General features: G+C 37.4%; 1 protein-coding gene across 1 annotated transcript in view; it reads right to left on the bottom strand.

Annotated features, from left to right (window-relative positions):
• HLCS (holocarboxylase synthetase (biotin-(proprionyl-CoA-carboxylase (ATP-hydrolysing)) ligase)) overlaps positions 1 to 26,319 on the bottom strand; it is a 117,843-nt gene extending 91,524 nt beyond the window's left edge. The window contains exons 1-4 of the mRNA XM_009891321.1: positions 26,170 to 26,319; positions 20,327 to 20,489; positions 16,597 to 17,546; positions 13,073 to 13,255 (exon numbers count right to left, since the gene is read on the bottom strand). Of these exons, the coding sequence (XP_009889623.1) occupies positions 13,073 to 13,255; positions 16,597 to 17,546; positions 20,327 to 20,378 (1,185 nt within the window). The 5' untranslated portion in view covers positions 20,379 to 20,489; positions 26,170 to 26,319. The remainder of the gene's footprint in view (positions 1 to 13,072; positions 13,256 to 16,596; positions 17,547 to 20,326; positions 20,490 to 26,169) is intronic.

Consider the following 26,319-nt stretch of genomic DNA (forward strand, 5'->3'; position numbering starts at 1 on the left):
TCTTACCCTCATCAGTCAAGGAGCATGCTCCAATTTACACACTAGATGAATAACTCAATCTGGAGTTCTTCTCCAGGGCCAGTTGTCTTCTCTGGGCCTGTGTCACTTTCATAATTTCTACTATATCATGCATTTATTAAGGAAGGGGTAAAGAAAGAAAACTTGACTTAATTTCTGAAACTTGAGGTTGCCAATATGGCTAATACAATAAGATTATATATAGACTTATTTAAAATATCCATATTAATGCACATATATAAGGACTTGTATAAGTCTGTATATTTACTAACATTCAGACATAGTGCCATACTTAAGTACAGAACTTCACCATAGTTATAGATCCTCTAGTGTTTGCACAAGGAAATGCTGGCACAGATAGAACTGTGACCAGCTGAAACTCTTAAAATTAAATCATGTAATCCTGTGAAGCACAGCTCTGTATAATGTAACGGTAAGAATATAGGTTGCCCTGATGGACTTAGCTACGCAGCACTTTTACAGAGGATACTCTTACTGGCAGAAGAAAAATACACGTACCACGGAAACGGTCAGAACAAGATTTATTCTGATTTTCTTTCTTCTGAGAAAGCCTTGCTTCGATATTCATGTAAATCCTTTGCAATTAATGTCACCACTACAATTGCCAAGTAACTGAGTACAGTGATTTACTAAACTGGAACACATTCTACTTGTTGTGAAAACCAACTAAAACCCAAATAAAAAAAGCTTTCACATAGAAGTTGTAATAGAAACTACAGCAAACTTTCTGATTTAAGCTAACAGCTGTTCTTTAATCAGCTTTTCACTATAAGAACTGCATAATGTCAGCCAGATAGTCACATGCCAAATTCCATTCTCACTGCACCTGGAATTTCAGGATTTCCTTAACATGTCAGAAACCCCAAATCATTACTTAAAATGAACTGTCAAATGATAAATACAACAGAATCTGTAATTCAGCCCATTCCCTATCAACTACTGACACAAGTCATACTTGAAAGTTTTTGGGTTTTTTTTTTCGATCTTCATCTTCTTTGATGACAAGCTCTGAGAATACTGTAATCTCTCTTAAATCAATGATAACTCTAATTAAACTCCCATCTTAATTTTCCAGAATAAAATCAGCTTGATAAACTTAACTAATAAGCTTTGTGTTGTGGACAATTTTTTTCTTCCTGTAAAAGAATTGTTCAAAGTCAAAGAAATATATCCGTAAGGACTCAAGATGGTGGTGGTAAATGCACCGTTTCAAAAACAGATAAGGTATGCAGGGTTTTCTTTTCAAGAGTAATATAAGGAGACACTTCTATTCCCTCTTGGCTGTATATTTTTATTGAACTTTTCCCTTTAATTAAAATTTATAATCTTAAATCATCTAGACACAATTTGTTTAAAAGTAAAGACACAAAAGAAACACTAATTAAATTGTTAGATAACCATTATAATGATTTCTCATTGTGGAAATGTATCGTCATTTCTGAGCAATGGTAACATGATAGCATCTCACAGGACTCCAGCTGATGCCAAGCCTGTTCTCATTTTCCCAGTCTCACTTACATAAATTAGCTACAGGCCCCACTGACAGTCAGAGAATCTCAAGTTTTTTATGTTTGGAAATACTCCACTTTTGTCAGATCTTTACCACTGAGGTCATAGTAAATGAATGGATGCCAAATTGCCACGGATCTCCAGAGCGTTTGTCACAAGTTATGGATTCTTGCTATCTAAAATCACCCATCTGCTCAAAGGCAGTACTCTGAACCCTGACTCGAAAAGGTTTATCAGTTACAAATTTTGAGTGCTGAAACAAAATCCAAGACCAGTCACTTTAATTACAGCCTTCACATTAAGATAAAATGTGCGCCTGTGTTAGACACAGAGCCAACATGAATTTGGATTAGTCTGCCACTGTGGATTTTACTTTTTCAATTTAGATTCCTATTACCAACTCCAAGAAAAACTGAAACTAAGAAAACAGCCTTGCATGCTGGCTAGCAATGCCGTGTGCCGAGTGACCTACACTCAAGAAAAGGTCCTCAACCCTAATGCTGTTCTCTATCATTTCAGGAGTGAGAAGTCAGCAGAAGACATGAACATCAAGCTCACAAATGTTTTAAATATATATTACATAAGCCATTCTGAAAGGATAATAAAATCATCCATTCTCTACAGCACAGAAAGAACATGCCTACTGAAGAAAGTGGTTGTGAAGTATCATGCACGCTGACTTGAAGCAAGCCTTGAAACATGATAGAATATACTTCAATAAGCTGCACTTTGGTTAGATGCCAGCAGATAATAATTTCATATCAGAGCTAGCTCTACAATAAGATTAAATGCTACTCAGTACAAAAGGCATTAACTTTTAGTTCTCACAACAGCATAAAGACCCTTTTTATGGGGATTGCTATAAACAAGATATTTTCTTTCATTCCTCAAAGCTTCTTGCATTTTCCAAATGACAGGCAAAAACATTTATTGAATCAATACATAGTCAAAAAGTTGTTTACAAACCATAATGTAACATAAGTATGCTCTTCATTATTATGTGCCTACAAATGTGATTCATGGTTGTTTAACATAAACAGCATACTTGCTGCTATCATGCAAGAAGAAAAACACATTTTTAACTAGGGAAGTGTAAAGTAAAGGAAATGTTTGCCAGATTTCTCTTTCCCCCTCGCCCAAATATATGGTAAATATTCCCTGAAGATAAACAACAGAAAAGCAGAAGGTAGCTTTAGCAACCACCTGGAATTACATGGCTCCATATTTGGAGTCTCCTTCATCTCCCATCAAGATTTCTTAATTGAAAATGTTTTACTGTATTTTGGTACTACATACCATCGATTCCTGTGGAATTTAAAATGCAGTTTTAAAATTGAGGAAATATTATACAAGGCAGCCGCTGCAAACACGCAAAGATATTTCAATGCAGAACTATATACAACACCCCATACATAAAATGTTTTCCATCCTCTCATTTTTTGCTTTATTGTGTGTTCTCTAAATCCAGCTCATAAGTGACCCCTAGTGGTAAGACAACTTCCCTCACCAAAGGAGCTGTACAAAAAGCCACAACTGCATCCAATTTTTGAGAGCAATTGATTTTAATATAATGCCAACACTAACACAGCTCAGCTGGGGAGGTACGCTGATCCGTACTGGAGTCTCATAGTTCTGGTGAAAGCACCAAAAACACCTGCAGCATGCCAGCCTTTCTTCCAACAGCTACAGGGAGAAGCCTGAAGAAACTTTCATGAGTGAACAAATTAAGAGGTAATTTAGCCTTCTGATACTTACAGGAGCCAGCATGAACAAAGCTCAGTTTTCAGTCAGATCCTGAGCCTGGACTACTGAGTGAGCACCCAGGAAAAACAATCTCCACTGAACACTTCAATTTTGCCTCAAAAGTTAGTAAAAAAACACCTACGGTTTCATAGTTATTTTGCATTATAGCATTAGTTAAAAAAAGCAGCCTCTGAGCAGAGAGCCAGGAAAGCCTAATTTTCTGTAACTGTGTCTCATAGTTTATGTGCAATAGCCCTCATCATCTATCTTTTTCTCCAGGCCTTCTTCTTACAGTCACTATTACTATTTCCAGTATCTCCTACACCACCTCTTCTCTCTTCTTTCTCAACAGGGTCAGCTAAATGTTTCTCAGCAGCATAGGCAACAGTTTTTTTTAAGAAGAAAACCATTTTTCAAGACAACCTATCCATTTAATGATCCTCACTGATCCAAGCAAGCTGTTTGTACCTGAAAAGAGCCAAGAAGAGACACACTTTTCAGCTTCTGGAGAGGGAGGACTGCTCCTGATTCCAGGCAGTGAAACCAGCAAGGCTCCAGTCAACACCAGAGACCTGAAAATTCAAAAAGCATTGCCCTCCCTTATCTGGGGGTGGGGAGGTGTTATGAGAGGAAGGAGCCAGTTCAATATCACATTGATGTTCTTTCTGTGAGAGCAGTGTGCTGCTTCCCTTGTCATGCTCTTATCACCTCTTTCAGCTATGGGGGAGAATACAGGTGTCAGGCAGTAAGCCTACAGTCCTCTGTTACTGCTGTTACTGTTCATATCATTGTAGCTCCCCATAAAAATGACCTATTGCAGCTACACATAGAACTGGCTTCATTCCACCACATCTACCCAGTATCTCCAAGCTCCCTTATGTCACCTTCCCATGACATCACTTCCCTCCCTTCACAGCAACGTGTTCAGTCCCTCACAAGTTCCTGCCTCTTTATTACCGCTTGCCCCGCCAGCTGAGAGGGGAGCAGAAGAGGGTGACTGTTTCTGTCAAGAGCGGTGTTTAGGCAGACTGGCAGTCCCACTAGCATCTCTTTATTGCCAGGCAAGACTGATGGGCTGCCTTGGTATACAACTAGCTTTGAAAAGCATCCTGTCCAGGACTGTACAGTATAAAGTTTGCTATAGAAAACTTATTTTAAGCTTTTACCTCTACCAAATAGATGTAACACAAAAGTTTAAAAATTTTACAGAAGAACTGGTAGATCTGTTAGGCAACTACACTAATAAAGGTATGCAGAATAATGGAAGATTGAGGAGAAAGAAGAAAGATGCACTAAAATGTACCGTACTTTTTCCACCTCTGTCTACCACATGACTGTATGACAAGTTTTACAGAACTGAAGTGCAAGAGGAAATATCACTGAGATATTTCCTGAGAAACAAGAACCAGTATCTTGGTTCCTATCTGCAGATTTCCTTCTCTACCCCTTTCTACCCATCCTCACTCATGCTGCACGTACCTTCAAGTCCTGTAGTTCATCCTCCCTCTCTATGCTAGAAAGGGCAAGGACAGAAAAGAGAGGAGCATCCCTCCTCTCACATACTCTGTTAAATTACCACAGATTATGAAATTACCCCATGCTTGGTAAACCACAGGGACTGAACATAATCATTCCGTTAGCCATTCACAAGTGTGAAGGAAAAACACACCAGCTTAAATCTCTGCAATTGATTCCACCATGCCATGGAGTTCTCTCCTCTTATGCGCAGTGCTATCATGGAGCTGGTGCCCAAAAAGCCCTATGCAGCCTAAGCACTAGCCTTTTTCCATGCTGAACCTGCAGAGGATTTAGCTGGCAAACTTCTCACCTCTGAAAGTGCGCACAAACCAGGAATCTGCAGGGGCTCAGACCTCAGTCAGGGCGGCATTAGCTCTCAGAAGAACAGCTTTCTGTCTTCCTCTGACCAAGACAGCTCTGAAGTGTCAAAGCAGAAGACAATTCCTATGTACCTTCACTACCTTCAGTGCTGATGGGGGCGGGAAATGGGGGGGAAATGGGGATCTGTGTGTGGGGAAATAAAAAAAAAAACAACCACAAACAGGAAAAGAGGAAAAAAAAGAAAAAAAGAAAAAAGAGGAAAAGAGGAGAAAAAAGAAAAAAGAAAAAAAAAGAAAAAAAAAAAAGGAGCTACTGACTGTCAAATAACCATCCCCTTTTAGAGGGCCATTCATTTCAGAACCACATGCTTAAACACCAGCGAACAGTAGGGACTATTATTAGAACCCAGACATCGATACAAAGAGCTTTTCAATGAATGACAACAACACTGAAATAGTTTTGGTTTACAATCGGTGTGATGCCTATGGGTTTGCAAGTTTTGTTTTAAAGAAACAAAAATTAATTTGAGGAGGGGAACGAAAAAAAAAAAACCAAAAGCAAACCCACCCCCCCTGCACTCACATGCAACTCAAAGGCTTGCAAGCCAACAAATAACTTTGAATTTATTATGGAAAAAAAACCCAAACACATGGAGTTAAATTACAAATACTTTTTAATTTATAGTATTTTGTTATCCATCCTTGGGTTGTTTTACAGATAAATTCTTCAGAAAGCTACTTAAGAGAAAAAGCATACTACCTGTCAGAACGCAAATGGTTTGCCAAACACACTGCCTTGCCTAACCAACCTAGCAGAAACACAGCTTTCAACAGCAAAGACTTCCTCATATGGCATATATTATATCCATTTCCCCAAATAATATGCTGTTCCAGCAAATACACATTTTCACTGGTACAGATGCATTTACGTTGCTGTATCTACTTTTTTTTTCCTGAAGCAACTTTGCCATAAATGACATTTTCATTCCTAGCCAAGACACAAACTGGAAAAGCTTTCAAGTACAATGACTTCTGGCAATAATGCACTGTCCTTTTGAAATAATACATATAATAAATTAACAAAAGTAAAAAAAATGTTAGCCACAAACTATTTATCAGTGATCAACAGAATCCTTTCAGATCACTCACAGGGTGTGCTTTTCATTAAACATTTTTCTCAGCTCTCGGGTTACTTCTGAGCTAGAGAAAAAGCAATTTTCCTTTCTGGAATAAATACTTCCAAAGGACTCTTGCTTTTTGTCCTACTGGCTAAAAAAGTAGGGATGATGCTTACGCTTTGCAGATGGTAGAAGAAAATAAGCAAGTTTCCTATTTTGTACATTATACATTTTTGGTTCACTTTTAAGCACGAAAGCTTGGACAGCAACAAAAATAAAGCTCTGGAATTTCAATAAGTCTTTTAATAATATATAATAACTACAACTATATAATATTTAATAACTATAACTTTTAAAAACTCTGAAGTTTCACAGTTGAATCTCGAGTTCTACAATACACATTAATATGCATGGAAATACTTCAGAAACAATTGTCTCAAAATGAACCCTGAAATCTAGGTTCTGTATAGCGTTAGCTGAGAGTTCAAATTTCCCATCCTCAAAGAAAGACTTATTCAGCATAAAGTAACTTCATACTCTCTTTGCTGACATAATGGACTTGGAATTTAAAAACAGCTGATGCCATCACAGAATCAAAACTGCAGCTCAAGACATGTAAATTTGGTCCAACTGAATTCTGATTGTGCTGCAGTGTACTGAGTTATTCAAATGCACAAAGTTGTCTTCACACTGCATAACCCTTGTGAACACAGTATTCTGTATTGCAAACTGTCCTTTAAAGTGAAGTTGGAAATACAATAGATACATTCCACTGTACTTTTCAATTATTTCTTCTGCCTCCAACAAACAACAGTTAAAACGCCCAACTTCAAGCTTCAGCCAATAGCTTTGTATTGGTTGTTTATTATGCCATAAGAAAGCACTGTTTAAAAGACAGTTACTAGCTGAGCTGAAGGAATGAAGACTGATTACATTTCATCATTTGGCAGCCATCCATTTGGAAGATATTGAAAAAAGTGACTCAGCCCAATACAGCCTGAGGAGTTAGTAGTGAAGTTTAAGAGGCTTCAGATCAGCAAATGTATGGGTGTAATATACTTCCTAATGGAAATAATCACTATTCTGACAAATCTCTCTCATTTTTCAAGGAGTGAATTCTTGTTTTGAAACCTAGAAGATGTTATGCTGAAACTTATGGCAATAAAACACAATCCTAGCCTTTATGTCTGAAAAATTATCCTTTAAGATGGCAATGCAAAAGAGTAAGTATCTGAGCGTTTAAAGGCAAAGCTGCAGAAAAAATCAGATCTCTATGCTTGAAGCTGCCACTGAACATATGGGTGCCAGACAACAGGCTTACAGTGATCACCATTTGTTTCAACACTTTGACTTCGCCCTGCACCGCAGTGACACAGAATTTTCTTTTTACACCAATGCACAAGTCTACAATTTGCTCAGCTGCTTTACACCAGATCAAGGAAAGAGGAGAAGAAAGGTACTGCCTTTCAGTATCAATAGTTGTCTCTTAAAATTATATTTAACACCAACATGTTGTGCAGATTTAACCAAACTTTTAACCAGCAAGTAACCTGCCTTTCGTACTATATTGATCTTGGTTCAAATACTGCCTTCATTGTTGTTTGTTGTAGCACTGTATCAATATAATATGGATTTTTCCAAGTTAACTGAATTTAAAAATGTCCATATGTGTGTATCTGAAGCAAACCATACTTGCAAGCCTTACTGTAAAAAGTCTTGTGATGAAAGAGTTGCCTCAAGTGCTGTTACTTTTCTGGCCCCCCTACCTTATACTCTGTTTACAAGAAAGGAGATCAGGAACGAAAAGTGCACGCTGTCATAGCAATCATTCAACACCAACAGCAGCAAACACTAGCTGAGGATTGACTGGCGTAATTCTACATGGCAAGATCTAGATCTCTTAACAGATGGACATTATCATCCATTATACAGAAATTAGAGCTTTTATTTTAATTTGAAGCCATAATATCACCAGAATTTCAATTCCAGACTGGTAGAGCCTGTGAACATTTTAAGGAAAAGCCAGATGAACAAAAGAAACACAGGGAAAAAAAAAAAAAGTAAAACTGAAAATCCTCACGACATGGGAATCAGTCACAGCAGTAACATTATTTGAAAACCGCACCACACAAAGAAATTTAATAAATCATATTTTCTAGTTTGATATCTCAATCTGACATTTGAATTTTCTATTGAGAAGTAACCTAAGTATTGTTACCCCAACAGCGGTAACAATGTGATCTAATTTCCACTGTTTAGAAAGATATTCAACAGCTAAAAGTAAACGAGATTCAGTGCTTATCTAGCACAGCCTCCAACTCATCCTATCTCCAACCTGAATACAGCACAGCTGGAAATCTCTGCCTGTTTTAGAATAATATCAGCAGCATAAGTCTAGTCTGGCTAAACCATATACAGTCAATATATGACTTTTTTAAAAGCTTGACCATCCGGTTCCTAATGTATTTTTCTTGAGTGATAAAATGTAATTGTGTATTTTTCAACATAACAGGTTGCCCAGAGAGGTTCTTGAGGCCCCATCCCTGGAGGTGTTTAAGACAAGGCTGGACGTGGCCTTGGGCAACCTGGTCTAGTGGGAGGTGTCCCTGCCCATGGCAGGGGGGTTGGAACTCAATGATCTTCAAGGTCCTTTCCAACCTAAACCATTCTGTGATTCTATGATAACTACTGTCAAGCTTTAAATAAGTCTTCCCAAGTCTCCCACATTCCACCCTAAACTAAAATTTTCTTTTTGTATCCCAAAGGCAAAAAGTGCATTACAAAGTGCAGAACTCCTCATAAAATATTAACATCTGCCTTATTTAATTACGTGTAAGTTACACATAATTACACATAATGTGGAAGTTACACATACACTTTTACTTCTTTCTTCATACATTGAAACAGCCCCCAGTTTTTATTATATATAAACTTTAAAAAAAGTAATAGATAACATATAGGAAATCCTGGACACAAAGTCAAAATTCAACTCTTCTTCCCAGAATTAGCTGTTGTTGGGTTTTTTTAAGGAGTTAAAGAAATTGTCTTCCCAAATTCTAAAGTTACACTGATTTTCAGAAAGCTAATTCCAGTTCTGCTCATATTTTATTGGCTTTTTTAAATCCATGTAGTAAAACTGTGATTTTAAGATACATGATAACCATATAAACTGGAAACCCTATCAAAATGTGAATCCTAAGGAGAAAAGAAAAAAAAAAAAAAAAAAGCACCAATTTTTACACCTCAAAAGCAGCTAAAAATTACACTACAAAAGGCACCTTCCAAGACCCAGAGAGTAGACAGAATAATCAAACTGATACCAATCAGCCTAATAGATCTGAGGAGATTACTAACAGCATCGCAACAATGATGCAAAAAGACACAGATTGTTCAGGAATTGTAAGCAGAGGAAAAGACAACAGAAACTATTTATTTGTATAAAACAGTTGACTAACATTTATTTGATGTCCATAACGTAGTAGAAAACTGGCCTGATGAAAGTTCTAAAATGATAAAGGAAAAAAGGGGATGGGGAAGAGAAATCAAGGAAGTTACACAGAAGAGGGTACAGCTCTACTGTAAATTGAAGCTTACAGGTCAGAAAGAAAAAACTAACCAAACAGCACTTTAAATTTAGATAATTAAAAACTGACAAAAAAAATTTCTACATTTTTTCTTAATTGAGTAGAAAACGCAGAACAAAATCAATTATTTCTTCTTCCACATAAGCAAAAGGAGCTTGTAGTTTCTAATATTAATTAGAAAAATCTGACAAGGTTGGGTCTACCAGTGGATTTTAAATGTAATGGTACAGATGCAACCTCCAGCTTGTGGCAGAGAATCATCAGTGAACTGCCAACTCTTAGAAACAAGGAAGACAGCATTTGCCATTCTTCCATTTACTACTGACAACTGCTAACAGGACATTGGGCTTGCCTGATCATCAATTGACTCATTACGGCATTTCTTATTACAGGGAAGCATAAGAAAATCATCCAAAACCCACTTGCTGTCAATAAGCATTATTTTGATAATCTCTCACGGCAGGTATACAGTATTCAATACTCTCCCAGTGACCTGTACTGGACAAGCTATCCATACAAATAGTAACAAAAAAAAGAAGGAAGTTAATGAGTACTAAAGCTTGCAAGACTGTTTTCCTCCATTGCAGTTTCCAGTTGTACTGACTCACTCAAACAAGTTTAAGTATTTCCTCAAATTATTCACCTGCCAGACACGTTTCTGGTATCTCCTTGCTCTCTAGGAAAGCAAAGACATATGTAGAACACGATGTATGGAGAAAAATAAATAACATGTCAAAAAGCTCAACTATTACATATTCCTTATTTATTTTAATATGCTATCTCTTCATTAATAACCGTAGTTTTTACACTTTACACTTAAGTTGCAACTTCCTTTTACAGAATGTTCTGGAACCATGTCATGACTAAAGTGAAAGACATTGAAATGATGATTACACATATAAGCACAGAAAAACTATAATTTAAAAAAACACTGTGGAAAAACAACATTTAAAAACTAATTTTGGCATAAACTTTAAGTATACAGCATACATTGCAAAAATATCTTTAATAAATGGCCTGCAACCTGTTATATGCCACTAGATGGCAAGTTTGGACAGAAGTTAGCTAACGTTTTTTATTCACTGTATGTTTGAAAATTGTAAGCGCATAGGAAAGAAACAATCATCAAAAAAAAAGAGAGAAGGAAAAGAACAAACACAGAAAGAGTTCAATAAGCTCCTAATCTTCTGTATAGAGCACATTTAATATTAGTCAAAAAGGCTGAATGGGTTTTAGTTTTGTATCTGTCACACAAATAGATAATCAATTCTTACATATTTATTGACCACAGACAGGGAAAAACTTGTTTCAAATTTGGTCACAGACAGCAGCGTTGGCTGTAGCAACCATGAGAATCCAAGATCTGGAAGAAGGCTGAGAAGGGAAGCAGCAGAGTTTGGTCTTGGGAAAGCAGACTTCAGCTTAAGCAAGGAATTGCTAGCTAGGATTCCTTGGAAAGCAACAGCAAAGGTTGTGTACACAAGATGTACTACACAAGGTGTATACAAGATATCTATAGCAAGAGGATGAGGAAGCTGAGTTCATTCAGTTGGGCAAAGAAGAGGCTAAGGAGTGATTTAATAACCTGTAACTACTTAAGAGAGTTAAAAGAATGACAGAACCAAATGCTTCTCAGTAGTGCCATAATAAATCACAAACAGCCATAAACTGCAGCTTGAGAGGTTCATGCTGGACATCAGGAAAAAAAAAATCACTACAGTGGTACAACAGCACTGGAACAGGCTGCACAGACAGGTGGCAGCACACACCCTTGGAGGTTTTCAAGATTCAACCAGACAAAAGTAGACCTGGTGTAGTGTTAGTAACAGTCCTGCTTCAAGCAGACAGCTGGATAGAAGGACTGCCAATAGTCTTTTCACCACTGTAAAGTGGAGATGGATCTGGCAGGGTTTGGCACACAGGAAAAGGCAATCAAACCGGAGGAATAAAAAAAAAAAGCTCTGTGCATTTTGCCAAATTTTGATCAATTGTTACATCCAATCCGAGTTGCTATATGAGGGCATTACTTAATGCACCAATAGAAAGTTCTGGCGGTATCTTCAGAGACATAGAAAACATATGTAGATTTGAATTTACAGATACACCTATTAATAGTATTTTAGCCAGTTTGTCTGCATCTGCTACCGACCTGCCTGCCATACAATGAAGTCATGTATCACATATTCCCAATCTATAAAGTGTGCAATGCTTACCACACCCACCTTCCAGATTAATGAACAGTATTTTGAAAAATACAATCTAAATCTAAACTATCATCCAAGTTATTTAAAAACACTCAGCTGTAATATGTCACTCTGTTCAGTGATTGATCCTGTAGACAAAAAAGGATCTTATATATGATACTATTGGAAACAGGCATCCAAGGACGAGCTTCTGTACGTGACTTCCCCTAAAGACGGACATCACATTTCTGTGCTAATGTAAGGGTGGTACAGAAAAGGAGCGGGAATCAGACAAACATGCTAAGAGCAAGTAGCGACAGCGCTATATGGGTTGGAAACAAAAAGCCTCAAAGAGCCTGCATAACCTATGTTACTTCACCCCTTCAGATCAATACAATATGGTTCTCATGTATTTGAAGTCAAGTTTAAAAATAAAAGTCAAAATTACTGCTCTATATATCCTTCACATTTCTCTATAGCAATGTCTCAAATTGAGAAGTCCAGAATAGTCAGCTGACCATTTGAATTACAAGAAGCTATTCTATTTCCAGAAAATTATTACAACATCCTCAGGAATAAAGCTCCTCATTGTGTAATCACACACTCTTCCCTATCACAGAGGTCTTTCAGTTTTGGTCTGCCACACCATTTTCCATAATCTGGGTTTGATCTTTTGTTGCCAGCCTATATAGGACTTTCCACCTCATTTTAAAATAAAAACAAATGCTGTCTTGTAAATCGGTTCTTTCTGTAGCTTACCACAGCCTTGTGTTTTGATATTCCAGAAGCATGCAAATAAGCACAAAAGTTCTTAGCAGAAATATAGCAAATATATCTGAAAAGTTAACCCTGCACAATTTTCCCATGCGTGAATTCAAAACTACTACTAGTAGGTAATAAAATAGTGACGGAGTAGAAATGAAACTTTTTGCTTACCTGTAATACATACCTAAGCCTCTCCAAACAAAAATACCACATGAGAAACAATATGTATTTAAGTGAAGACTGAATTTGTCTTCTAAGGTAAATTTCAACCAACTTCAAAGCAGAAGCCTTACCTCATCAGAAGAGAGAAGGTAAATAGGTGTTAACATAGGAATTTCACTTAATTCACAACTCAGGCCAAGTGATACCAGGATCTCCTTGAGAACTTCGTATCTCTTGGTATTGCTTATCTTAAGCAAATTAAAATCCTCTTCAGTTTGGACATCCATAGAATTGATATCCAATTCCAAGTGTGCCTGGCAAGGTATGTGCAAAGGGAACAAAAAAAAAATTATTTTGTTGGGATTACACATTTTAGTGTGGCAGAGAGAGATAAGCACAACACTTCCAAAAGTAGCTTTGTCCTGACTGTGGTTGCTGAACTATCCAGTGTTACTAGTGCAATTTAAGACTTTCTTATGTCTTCATCATATCTACAAGTAGGGCTTTATCATCCTAATAAACTAGGGAATACCTATATATTTATAGTTTCCGATTCAGGGATTCAGGGATCACAGTTGCCAATACACTACAATTTTCTCTGAAACCTACACAAAATACACCTTCTTAATAAACTGGTCTTCTCCTGGAGGACTTGTTCAAACTTGTATTTGCTAACTTAAACTTCTTCTACTTTTCATGTCTGCTAGCAACCTAGAACCAACAGCAATACTGGTCATATTCTGACTTGTACAAGAGCAGAATTACATTAACATTGCAAGAGCTTTATCAGAGGTTGCACAAGGTATGTAGAACTCAGGCTGAGCAAGTCCCTACTGTGTCACATGAATTAAGTTGCAACCAGTGCAGATAAAGAAACGTTTCTGTCTGAAAGAGAACTAAGAACCCCAAGACACCACTTTGTAGAGAATCACCTGTCAGGGGTGAAGCAGATGCTTAAAAGTAGACATGAAATGCAGAAGGGAAAAAAAAAATCCCTTCTAGACCTCTTTATTGGTTTGAGGTTTTGTGGGTTTTTTTTGTGTTTGGTGTTTTTTGTGGCTTTTTCTTTCATTTTTTACATAAGCGTTCCAAGATATTTAGAAGCCTTTGTACCTGACTATGTGCACATTCATTTAATGAAAATCAGAACCTATTATCTTTGTTCCTTTCTCCAATTTTGCACATTTTAATGATGTTCTTCAGCTTTCATATATGTTCTACTTTATTGAAATTCAGGGAAATATGCTGAAATGAGGAGGGGGAGAAACAGAAGAGTACAGAAAAAGGGAAACAACAAGTCTGTGACAGAATATTTAATGGCTGATGTCACTGTCAGTCCTCTGAAGAGAAACAATAAGACTTTTCAAATCCAGACTGGAAGTCATTTAAAATTATAAAATGACACACTAATCCTTTTAATCTAATTTTTGAAGCTATACTGCAATGCCTTTTTTTCTGGGGAAAAACTCTGCAGTATTAAGTTTTACTACAGCAGAAGTGTCAATTTAAACGGTACAGCAAAGCAGGTTTTACCATGGAACTTGCAGAAATGGATAGCAACGGTATCTAATCAATTTTCTAGTACGAGCATACAACACATGGGTGGCAAAGCTTCCTACAGAAAGCTATAAACTTGCTACTATGTATAAAAGAGTTTCCAAGAGGCTAGCAGATTTTATCTGATAAACTGATAAGAGATGAAAACACTTCTAAGAAACCCGAAGAATATTTCTGAATTACGTAATTGCTGGAAGAATATATGCTACCTGGTACACGAGCAGTTAAATTTGAGTGCTCTGGGCTCCCAAGAAAGTTCTCCAGTAACTAAAATATTGGCAAAAATAGGTCCTAGAATCTTTCATGAGGTTCATTCAGCTATGTCTCCATTATAATTCCTCATTTACTTAAATATTAGCAAATAAATCTTGCTCTCCTTTTCTCCATGTGCTGCTTGAAAGCAAAGACAGTAAGGGAAGTGATATAATTGTGAATAGGCATGCTAAAAAGAAAATGTTTACCTCTGCTCCTACTGAGGCTAACTCAAAACATGCAAGTTGCCTTCAGGCTCACTTAAAAAGTTTTATTAAGAAATGGCTGAAGTCTCTCTAGATTTAATAACACAGGTTATACACCCAGGTACATGCACACTTCTGGGGCACAGACTTATTTTATAAACTTAATGGTACCTCTTATCAGCAAAACTTTAGCCAGACATTTGTGAATATTTAAATAATCAGTGACCAACATTTACCTTTAACACAGCCATGGAAGCTGCCTTACTCTGTCTTCTTCGGTAATGGGTAACAATAACAAAAAAGATTATGGACACTCGAACTTATCTGTTATTTAACTTTTTGAGGCAGTGTGGGTTTTGTTTGGTTGTTGTGCTTGGTGGTTTTGGGCTTTTTTTTTTTTTAAACAGAGATCACAATACCATAACACTGGAGAGGTACCTCTTCACTGGGATATTATTATTCTTAAGTGGAATGAATAGGATTTTGGCTTATTCTATGCTCACTCACTTCTGTCCCTCAGATGCTCTGACCATTTGTTAGGTGCGGAATGTTAAACATTTAAAAGTCTAAAGCCTGAAGGAAGACTTGGGAAACAAAAAAGCAAGTTTCCAGCAGTCTAGATTCTCCGCTCCCCCCTCAAGAAAAAAAAAAAATTAGGAGCATGTATTACTGACTGAAAACGTCAACTTTTAGAAAACAAAAAGCAAGTTTTAAAATTTTAATTTTGATTGTAAATAGAAAAAATACATTCCGGGTTGAATAAAGGGGTTTTTTTTAAATGACAGAACAGCAAGACCAACATCATGAACCTAACATCCATCCAGAAATCAGCCTTAATCGAAACACTCCTAAAGAAACCATGAAATGGTTCACTTCATTCACAACAGTAAGATACAAGCAGAATATAGCTGAGAAAACGGTAGCAATACTAGCAAAAAAAAAGAACCAACAGACCTAAATCAACAATGGCATTTCAGTGCAGTCAGAGACTAACCTTTATTGTGTAGTTACTTGCTCAAGCAAGTTTTTCCTAGAGGAGGTGTGCAACAAGTAACAAGAGGCTGAGACTCTCATTGACTCGTCAGATTTCCAAGAGTGTTGGCTACCTTAACCTTAACAGATGCCTTTCAGGTTTCTTGCAAGGTTTTTTTTACATCCTCTCCTGACTGTCTGTTTCACCATAGTTCATATTTTTGTAAGGATGTCTCTTTTTTATCTTGTCAGTATAAGCTTTCACCTCAAGTCCACCAACACCTCTGGTCTTCCTGTTCCCACCTCCCAAAATCTGCAAAATGCACAGCTGCATCCCTGCAAAACTTCTAGCAGGCAGAAAAGCATAGCTCTGCTCTAGAAGATGCTTGCTGCATCTGCTTTCTACCACCCACTGTGACCTTGCATGATCTACATGTGCATGGCTACATGGTGAAAAGAATGGCAGTGACAATTCTCTACCATTCTTTAAGCTTCCTGAGGATCAAGTGAAAACCATTCTGCATTTGGAGTCGCTGTACCAAGACATCTATCTCTACCTCCCTTTGACAAGCATCCAGAACAGCATGCAATGGGAAGAAGTGAACTTTTTTAGCATACGACAACATCATGTAGCAAGGAGCAAATTAATGCTTCTGCGTACACAGTACCTGAGAAAGAATGGCTTCTCCTCCACTGTCTCCGTAAGTCAGATGAACAATAACTATATCTTTATCAGCATTATTTAATCGACTCAATGTCTTCACTTTGCTGGTATCTTCCTTCATCACTTCCTCAAAAATACAGCCACTGACCAAAAGATTTAACTTAATTTCAGTACTGTCCATTTTAGAGACCACTAATTCATGAACAGTCTTCTTCAGTTTGTTTTTTCTCTTTATTTGTATGCCATCAAATGCAAAAGATGAAGAAAATCCTAGAATCTTTCCACCGTTAGATAAAAACTTCATAAATTGTTTGTGGTTCTCCTCAGAAATAGGCTCCTCTGTGGCAATGATCAACAGCAGTGAATTGTCAATCCATGGAGCTTTCAGAACTTGCTCCTCACGGAGCTGGTAGATGGTGTAGCTATCTGCATCAATGCATTCCTGAAGGATTGATTTTACCTGCTCAAATTCCACTTTTGCAGTTTTAGAGCCAAGATAAATCAATACATTAGGGGGTTTTCCAGCAAGGTTTACTCTGTTTATTCCTCTTGCTAGACAATCATCATTCTTCTCTTCCAATTTGCTATTGCAATCATCAGAAAGTTCTGGAATGTTTTCTGCAGAGGCAAATCTGACTGACTCAATAGTACTGTTTTCAAGTTGCAGGCATTCATGACAACTGGAAAGATGCAAGTGATGATGTTCTCCAGAACCTGTCTCCTTGTCAGATAGACTGTTGGATTCATCTTCATGCTCACTTTCTTTATCTAGCTTGGATTTCTCCTCTTCACCTTGTCTTGCAGACTCAGCTACTCCTAATCCTGATTTAACAGTAGTCCCGAAAGTAGCAGGAGGGGTTACTTCATCCATTTGCGTACTGCTTACACTTTGCTCTTTTACAGATGGTGCCACCTGTGCCAACTCCTTCAGAGTAGATTCCTGTAAATGGACAGCTGGAAGAGTTAAAGAATAAGAAAAAGGGGTTATCAAAGTGATATTAAACGAGACATGATGAATATCACTACCATAGTGGGATTCAGATTTAATTTCAATATATATCATCTATAATAGCAAGAATTTCACTTGTTCAACACACCAAATCCTAATCCCCCCCAAGAACGCAATAAATTTGCACTCATAACACAAGTAATTTACTCTAATGATTCTTTGTTTCAGGAAAGTCTGACTGAGAGCACAACACTCGAGGGGTATGGGGCACACTTCAACAAACTAACAAAAATATTTGCACAAAAGTAAAACATGACAGGTACTGTACATAATGCAGATGTGCTCTTAACAGAACAATAGTCTATGGGTGATAAGGTGAGGAAATTCTCATAAATGCATCACCTCATCAACTTGTTATTTTGCCTGTCCCTCGGTCCCCAACAAAGGGCAAAAGGAAGCAAGGGAACTATCTTTTGGAAAAATACGGTCTCTTAAGGAGGGCAGGGTGGAAAATTGCTCGCTGTTATTTTGCAACAAAATATTTTGAAATAAGCTAATAAAGTGATATTGGGTAAGATGGAGACATTGAACCATGTCTCTTGCATTGCTGAAGGCTGCAGATAAAAGTTTGGCACAAGCAAAAGTGAGTAAAGAAAAAATCTGAACTGCTTCTAGTCTGCAGAAGGGGAGACATACCCATCCATAGCAACACTTGGGAGCTAAGAATCCAAGGGAAAAATAGCAAATAAGAAGAATTATTAAATCTTCCAGTTTCTCCCCCCAAAAAGGATGGAAATGCAAAAATTAAAAAATTCTGGCAAATACAAGTGAGAAAAGAAGGGCAAGGAGGATTATTGTCAGCCTAAAACTTGCAGAGCAAACTAAATAAGAAAGGGGAGATTTAAAATACTATATTTAATATATTTAAAATAATTTTTTTTCAGCTGCTGAGCCATGAAAATTATTCAAATTAAAGTCTGCAGAATTTTACTGAATCCCTCTCCATTCCCACAAGGCCAAATAAACTTACTATGTTTTTATTTCTGATTTCTCAAAGAAATTCAGTGAGAAACTTGATTAACGAAATAGTCAACCAGTACACAATACACCAGATCCAAGTTCAATCACTTTCTTCACTTAACAACACTTGCATTCCCGTGAAACTACATCCTCTTTGCCTAATTTGGAGCAGAAATTTCAATCAAGATTTTTTTACATCCTAGGAGAATTTCATAGGTACCAGTCTATATGCTATTCCATCAACAGCCTCCATCAGCCTGTTCTCCTGAAGCAGTGCTAGCGCGCACACAGGACCTGAAGCAAAACGAGCCAGAAATCATTCTGAAAAGTAAATTACTCTTGCGGCACTCTCCCAGCTTGCATCCCCTTCTTGCGTAAATATTTTTGCAGAACGGCACCAAGAGACAGAGTTTCACATCAGATACATTTGTGAGCATATTCCTACCCTCTTGCACACTAGCAAGCTGTTCTTCATTTTGCTGTTCCCTGACTTCTGCCAATGCACTATGATCTACATAAAAAACCCAAACAACCAACCCCACCTCTAAACACAAAAAAAACCCAAAACAAACAAAAAAACCCAACAACTTTTTCATGAGGGGCTGGGGGGGAGGATTTTTTTGTAGACCAAATCATTATTTTATTATTCTAGGTGACCTACAGTTATATCAACCTAGCTGAGAAGATGCAACTAGGCAGGAAGAAATGAGTCTGTTGCGGAACAAAAAAACAAAACAAAACAAAAACAAAAACAACAAAACCCAACCAACCAAAAAAGTGTGGCTCTACTTCCCCTGAGAGCCCACTACTCTTCAACACCCTACAGACTGCATATTATGGCCCTTTTAGAATGGCACTGGAAAAAAGAAGTTCAAATCTCATGAAGCAAAGGGAGGTGAAACTTGGAATTCTCACAGCCCAGACAGCAATTCTATTTAAGAATGGTGTTGTAAGTGCAATCCCAACTACTTCTTTCTACTTTCTGTGGGATTAGCCATGATTTCTCTCCCTGCCTTAGCTGAAACTATTAAACTAATGAGGACACAACGGCTCACAGTTTCGTTATCATCACCCCTAAAGAAATAAACCATTCACCAAAAATTCAAAATTCAATTATCGATGACAGCACCTTCCTTCCCCTGGTTATCCCTCTCCCTGTTTACTAAGCATCTGTGAGCTCCTCTCTTGGCGATCTACAGGCTTAAGATGTTACAGTAACTGTTCTCAACCTATGTTTAGCATTGAATACATTTTTATTTAAAATCTGAAAAAAGAGAACATTTGCCTAAAACCTTCTCTATTTTTTCCAAATAGATTAGTTAATCTAACAGACAAGACTTACAGAAACAATATTTTCTAACTTCACCTTTGTGACATTTATATATTCAGGCATCTTGGATACTTGGAGATCTAATCATACTAAGGTTAATTATTGGCAGTAGCTTATGATGCATTAAGGAAAAAGAGGGGGGTTTATTTCAAATATCTTTTGAACCATTTTTCTGTTATTTCTGTTGTTGCATTTGTAAGATGCTCTGTAAAGAGAGAAACTAGCTCAAAAAAAGTGGTCTAACTTTTCACGGATCTCTATATTTGACAGTATTCAGTGTAAAATACAATAGTGTTACAGTGATGAACTTGAATGACAACAGGAAGAAAACATTGTGCCAAAATAAAAGCATGTTTTTTCATGTAGTTATAAAGACTATATGCACCATAAAATGAACATGTTCTACCATTAAAAACAATTTGTGAAGATACTTACAAACAATCTTGTGTGGCACCATTCCATTATCCATTTGAAGCCTGTCTTCCATGAATGCTATTCCAAGGTTACTGAAATTATCTACGCTTGCTTCAGCAATTAACTTATAAGGCTCACCAGGTTTATAGGCCAACGGTGAACAATAGTCTGACCACTTCACAATCTAGAATAAAGGATATGCATGTTTTTCAGTTTGAAGATGTTACAGAAAATTATCAAAATACCAATAGTATTGTGAGTCTGCAAGATGAACTGCAAATAAGAACTGCCTTTCCTTCCCAAAGGATTCTGCTATTAAAACACAGCACAACAGTAGCAAGAGCAAACAGAGGGACATCATCAAACCAAAATGGCACAACTGGCAACAAGGATTGGAATTAATGTTACAGAAAGCACTTTAAAAAAAGAATAAAATAGCATGTAGCTACTAGGATTACAGAATACTAAATTGGCAGAATAATTTTTAAGGCTTGTTTCTGTGATGCCTGATCTGTTTAAAACAACTACTACATTTAATAGTATCATGAGAAAAAACATCTCAACTAGACAAGACTTTCAGTTGACAGTTCTTTTCACATAAAACTGCACCATTTATGACTACAAAGGCCGATGTATGAGACTGAATACAACCAAAACAACTTACTGAGGAAGTCATGTAGTAAGCAATACTTGCAACAAGATTCAGTCCCAAGAGAAGCAAACAAAGCAACAACCACACTGAGTGTTGAAAGCAAAATGACTGTACAAATACATCTTTCCCAAACATCAAAGCTATAAAAGTTTCAAGTAACACACAAAATGGCAGTAGAGCATTATCACATTCTGTAAGTGAAATTCTATTTTTCTTTATTTCCAAGACATGGCTTTCAGTACAAATTCTAAAATGAATGTGATAAAAAGAGCAAAAGTAAACTACTAGGATTTAATAAAAATACACACTGGCTATCAGAAACATTAACTAAACATGGAAGATTCAGGTTGCTCATCTACATGAAAAATTCCATTGTCGAGAAAAGAAACATTATGAAAAGGACACATTTGGGTTTATTTTGTTCAAGAAGGTTTGTTAAACCCAAACTACACAGCTGTACCATCTTGGAGAACAAGTTTCAAGTTTAACTATAAAAGCCACAAGTGGAGGAAAAGTGAAAAGAGTTTTTGTTTCCTTCTGAAAGGCAAGCACATCAATAAAGACTACAAATCTGTATACTGACTCATAACTGAAAAGGACCACTTTTAAACCTTATGTTTATAAAACAACAGTGCCTAACAAAACAATATTCATACAACTGACAAACACAGTGATTTGAGAGTCAATTCTGAAAGCAAAAACCAAATAAGGCACCAAATTTCAGTAAAAATTGTGTGAATGATACCACATCCTTTATCCTTTACAGGATACACAAACCAATTGTTCTCCTATGAGAGCATTTTTAGAGACAAGGAAGCACCGTCTGTTTTCATGACCTAAAAAAAAAATTAGCCTTCGCCATGTAATATGTTCCAAACACTGGGAGACAAAGCACAATTCCCACATAGCCACTCCAGCATTTTGATGCTGTCATCACCAAACCACTTTCATGAAGTTCACCCTTTTATCACTACACACAAGATGTAACACACTGATTAAAAACAGTAAGAAAACCCACTTTCTTTTGAATGTACGAAATGAGGGTGAGCTCTTGAATATTTCATTTGTTCATAACTTTATTAGACTACCAGTTTAATTTACCTTTTTATCTAAGTGGTTTATGTAATACCCAAACAAATCTATTTCCAATTTCTGACTTTACAGTATTTCTCAAGGGAACAACAAGACAGAAACTCAGATTTCTTACAACCTTAATAGTCACATCTCCTTTCTAAGTCATTCTTAAAGACAGTCTCTGTTTAGCACAAACCAAATGAGACCATCCAGTCCATATTGATATTGGTGGCCTTTGGATACCTAACAAGAAAACTGGCTCGGTATCTTCTGATACGTCACCTATACTAACCCTTAATGAACAAACCCAGTTTCAAAAAGAGAAAAAGATAGCAATGCATGGGCAGTGTGTTGTTCACCACAAGATCAGCTGCACGCTTTAACTTATGGGTTAAACTCCAACTCTGTAACACAAAAGTAATAGCTTCAAACCAACCACACCAGAAGACCCAGCTAGTGACGGCCAGCCTTCAAATTCATGACAGTTGTAACACTCAGGTCCTGGACTCCAGGACATAATGACCACTTACTGGTAAAAGCAACAACAATGAGTTTCTACCTCCAGGGACCTGAAAGGTCATCTCCATGACTCTGTACCACAAAGAAATACCAGCTCCAAAGCTACAGGATATATTTCTGAGCACACTGGTGCTGACCAGTTCTGAAGCAGAACAAAGTCTCCTTCTGGAAGATAGCTGTACCAGACCCTGATAGATTTGAATCACTGCAGCTGGAGCATCAGTCAGACTTCACCCCACTGTCACTGTGGAAACCTGTGAACCAGTCAGCCAGAGTTGCCCCAGCCAACTGCTTTGAGTGATATCCTGGACAACAGCATTGCTTTCCAGATGGAAGGTGTTTAGTCTATTGATAACACATCCACAGCTGGAATGGAAGTCTCCAGTTGTAGTCATAAGGTGTAAAACTCTAAGGACCTGCTGCTAACTGTTGGCGATTCATGATCACCTGTAACAAACATGGCAGATACATTTATGATATAGGATACCAGCTTTCTCCTCTGTTTTCCTCAGCTTATGACTTTGGGTTACTCTCTATAGTGGAGGGTAAGAGACTCATACCGTATTTAGATATCCTTTCTTACCCAGAGAAGAGGCACAAGCAGGTAACACCCGCATATCACCTGGAAACTGAGAGGAAGATATATTGATGCTTTTGAGCTATTTTTCTTGGCACCAAGTAAAACATTAGGCATGTTAACAAGTAAAAAGTGGTTATTACTGTCTAGTGCAAATAAAGTGAATACACAAAAGAACCTCACAAAGTAAGGCTGCTGCCAAAACATATGACCTGTAATCCTGCTCACACGACAATCCATTTGCTTCACAACAGAACAAAAATCCTCAGAGAATATTTTGAAACAGGCCAAGCTTTCCTGCTACAACTAGAAATCTTCATCAGAATTCTGTCAGAATATAGAATGAAAGGCCAGCTCTTAGTAAGAGATGAGAAATTATTTATACTCCTGCTTTCTGGGTCCACCTCAGTCTCAACAGAAACCAGTCACAGATCACTGATAGCCCTACAAAGAATGGCTTTTTTGTCTAGAAATTCTCATAGGTCACAGGAGCAATCTGTTTTTACAGCCTCTGTCTGCGTCAACAGCAGGCTGCCAGAGGTAACAGAATTAAAAGCACTTCACTAGAAGTGACATGTACACAGAAGAACAATAAACAAAATAAAACAGCAGTCCTTCTCCTCTTTAGTTTTGGTCTTTTGCCTAGACAATGCTTTTGAGCTCGATAAATTAATTATTAATGTCTACATAAGACTGCAAACATTTTCCATTCTAAAAGAAAATTCAAATAAAACCAAGAAGATTAAAAAACTCTGTCAAACAATAAAATCCAAAAGAATAATATACTAGAGCTTCAACCCAGATGTTTCTGTGGACCTGTCTGCTAAAAAAAAAAAAAAATAAAAATATGTGTCCCTTAGCCTTCTGTCTTGAGTTGGCCCAGCACTCCCGAGGTGCACTCTGAGACAAGGCAGAGAGCACAGAAGGTATCCTAACTAGTTTATCTCCTAGAAGTAGAGCCCACCTGGATGGATTCCACATTCTTACATTAAAGGCAGTAAAAACATTTACAAACCAGCTAATGTGGCTACTTCCTGTGTGCTCCAAGGAAACACGTGGCCAGTGGAAGTAAGGTCAGAAGACTTCAGCAGAAAAGGTCTCAAAGTTCTCAACAAGCTTTCAGTGCCTCCAGTCCTCACACTCTGAGCTTCATGGAGATAATGATTTTGCCTGACTGCAGCACTTCACCTGGACGTGATTCCTCTAGAGGGCAAAGACTAACACGCTGCAAAAGCATGTTCTGTTCTAGAATTGAAAGGCCTCCATGGAGGGTGAAGGTACTAAAAATTTGATTGCAGGCACAAGTCTGGAATTGCGCCCATTCCCAATCTGTCCTGTTCCTGCACTCAAGTTAGATAAGTCTATTTACCAACCACTCTGCTCTCAATGTTCACTCCAGCAGAGGACTCCTGGATCATCTCCCAGAACAAGTGGCCTGGAAAATATATGTTCCTCATCCAGGGAAATAAACAGGCCACAAGCACATGTGTATGTGACAGGTTTCCTTAAACTCCAAAAAGGACCTTGAAACCTGATACCAAAAAGCAAGGATGACAGATGGCCCTTTAACGGTGTTACTCAGGGACCAGTTCAGGAAGGCACCTTACCGACTGTCCCCAAATGGTGATCCTAGCTTGTGGGAGAGACTGTTTAATAGGAAGGCTCTGTCGATTTTATGATACCCAGCGACCTTGCCAGATGTTTTCTTACTGCCTACCCAGAGATATCCTATCATGCACGTCCTTCCATTTCTCCTCTTTCCAGTAGGGAATGAGGTCCATTCTGTCCTCTTCACTACAGAGAGCATACAGCGCACACAACAACTGACTGCCTTAGGAAGGAACTATGACAATCTGTATGACTCAGAAGATTTTTCCTCCCTGCAAGGTAAATTTAACTTTTGCTTTGGGTTACAACCTTTTTACCCCTCCAGATCTGCATCTAAGCTGAGACACCTAGGCAGCAAGCATACCTCATGTGAGGAAAAAAGTTAGAAAACCAACAAAATTTAGTGGAGAGAGAGAGACATTATCTCAAGTTCACAGTAAGTTTTAATAGGGTCTGGATACTATTTTATGCATCATCTGCTTAGAGATGCTATATATTCAGTATTTCAAGTTTTAGAACATCATCTTTTAAATCCACATCTTCGCACTTTCAATATGGTAATGGAGAAGTCACTTTTTAGATTTCTAAGTATCTAGGACATGAACATTTTGTAAGTATGCTTGCCATAAGGGTTTCAGTACTAGTTTAATTCATATCCTTGGATTTCTCAAAAATGTGTTGTAAGTATTACGCATTAAAAGGCAAACACAATTTATAAAATTCCAACCAACAAGTATTGCCATACCCCCACTTCATTTTATAGAAAAGCAAAGAGATTGAAAGCTTGATTTTGGCCTTAGTTCTACAGACTGACAAAACTACGCAAATGTATAATACTTTAACTTGTACTTGTAAATCACAATGAAAGAAAGCTTCCAAGAGAGAATTCTATTTCAATTAGAACTTTTCCCAACCACTTGGCTGGAGGCTTGAAGAACTTTTTAGAAATCTTAACATATGCTTGCTTTGTATGTTCTTACTGAGGCATTTGTTTCAGCTAGTGACAGAGACAGGATATGGAGCTGAACAGACTTCTGATCTGCCTTAGTATGACAAGCGTTTTTTTTTTTCTATTCAGCATATCTAACCATAAATGACTTATCCAAAGCCACAATGGAATTCTGCAGTTCCCATTCACAGCCAGAGAAGTGTGCTACTAAAAAAGTCTAAGTAAAATGTCTACGGGTCTATTTGAAGCATAAAACAGAACTAGAGTATTAACAGTGATTCATTTTAATGAAGAGATTACCTTTTTTATTCCAAATAACATTATAAACATACTCTCTATGCAAGAAACATAGAGAACCACTTACCTCTTTTGAAGAGCAAAAAATCGGACATTGATTTTTCATTCCTTCAAGGGTTTTAGGTTTATATCCACCAAATGACCCATCAATACTACTCTCTATGCAAGAAACAAAGAGAACCACTTACCTCTTTTGAAGAGCCAGGTACTTTCTGCAAGTTATCTGTCTGAGCTGAAATGCTTTCTGTCACAAAAGCTATATGTTCTGCTTTAAGTAACTTATCAGGATAAATAAAAGGAGAAATGAGAAGTAGACTCCATCTGTTTAAGTCATCAAG

The sequence above is a fragment of the Charadrius vociferus genome, unplaced genomic scaffold (genome assembly GCF_000708025.1).
Source record: "Charadrius vociferus isolate BGI_N301 unplaced genomic scaffold, ASM70802v2 scaffold298, whole genome shotgun sequence".
Classification (NCBI taxonomy): domain Eukaryota; kingdom Metazoa; phylum Chordata; class Aves; order Charadriiformes; family Charadriidae; genus Charadrius; species Charadrius vociferus.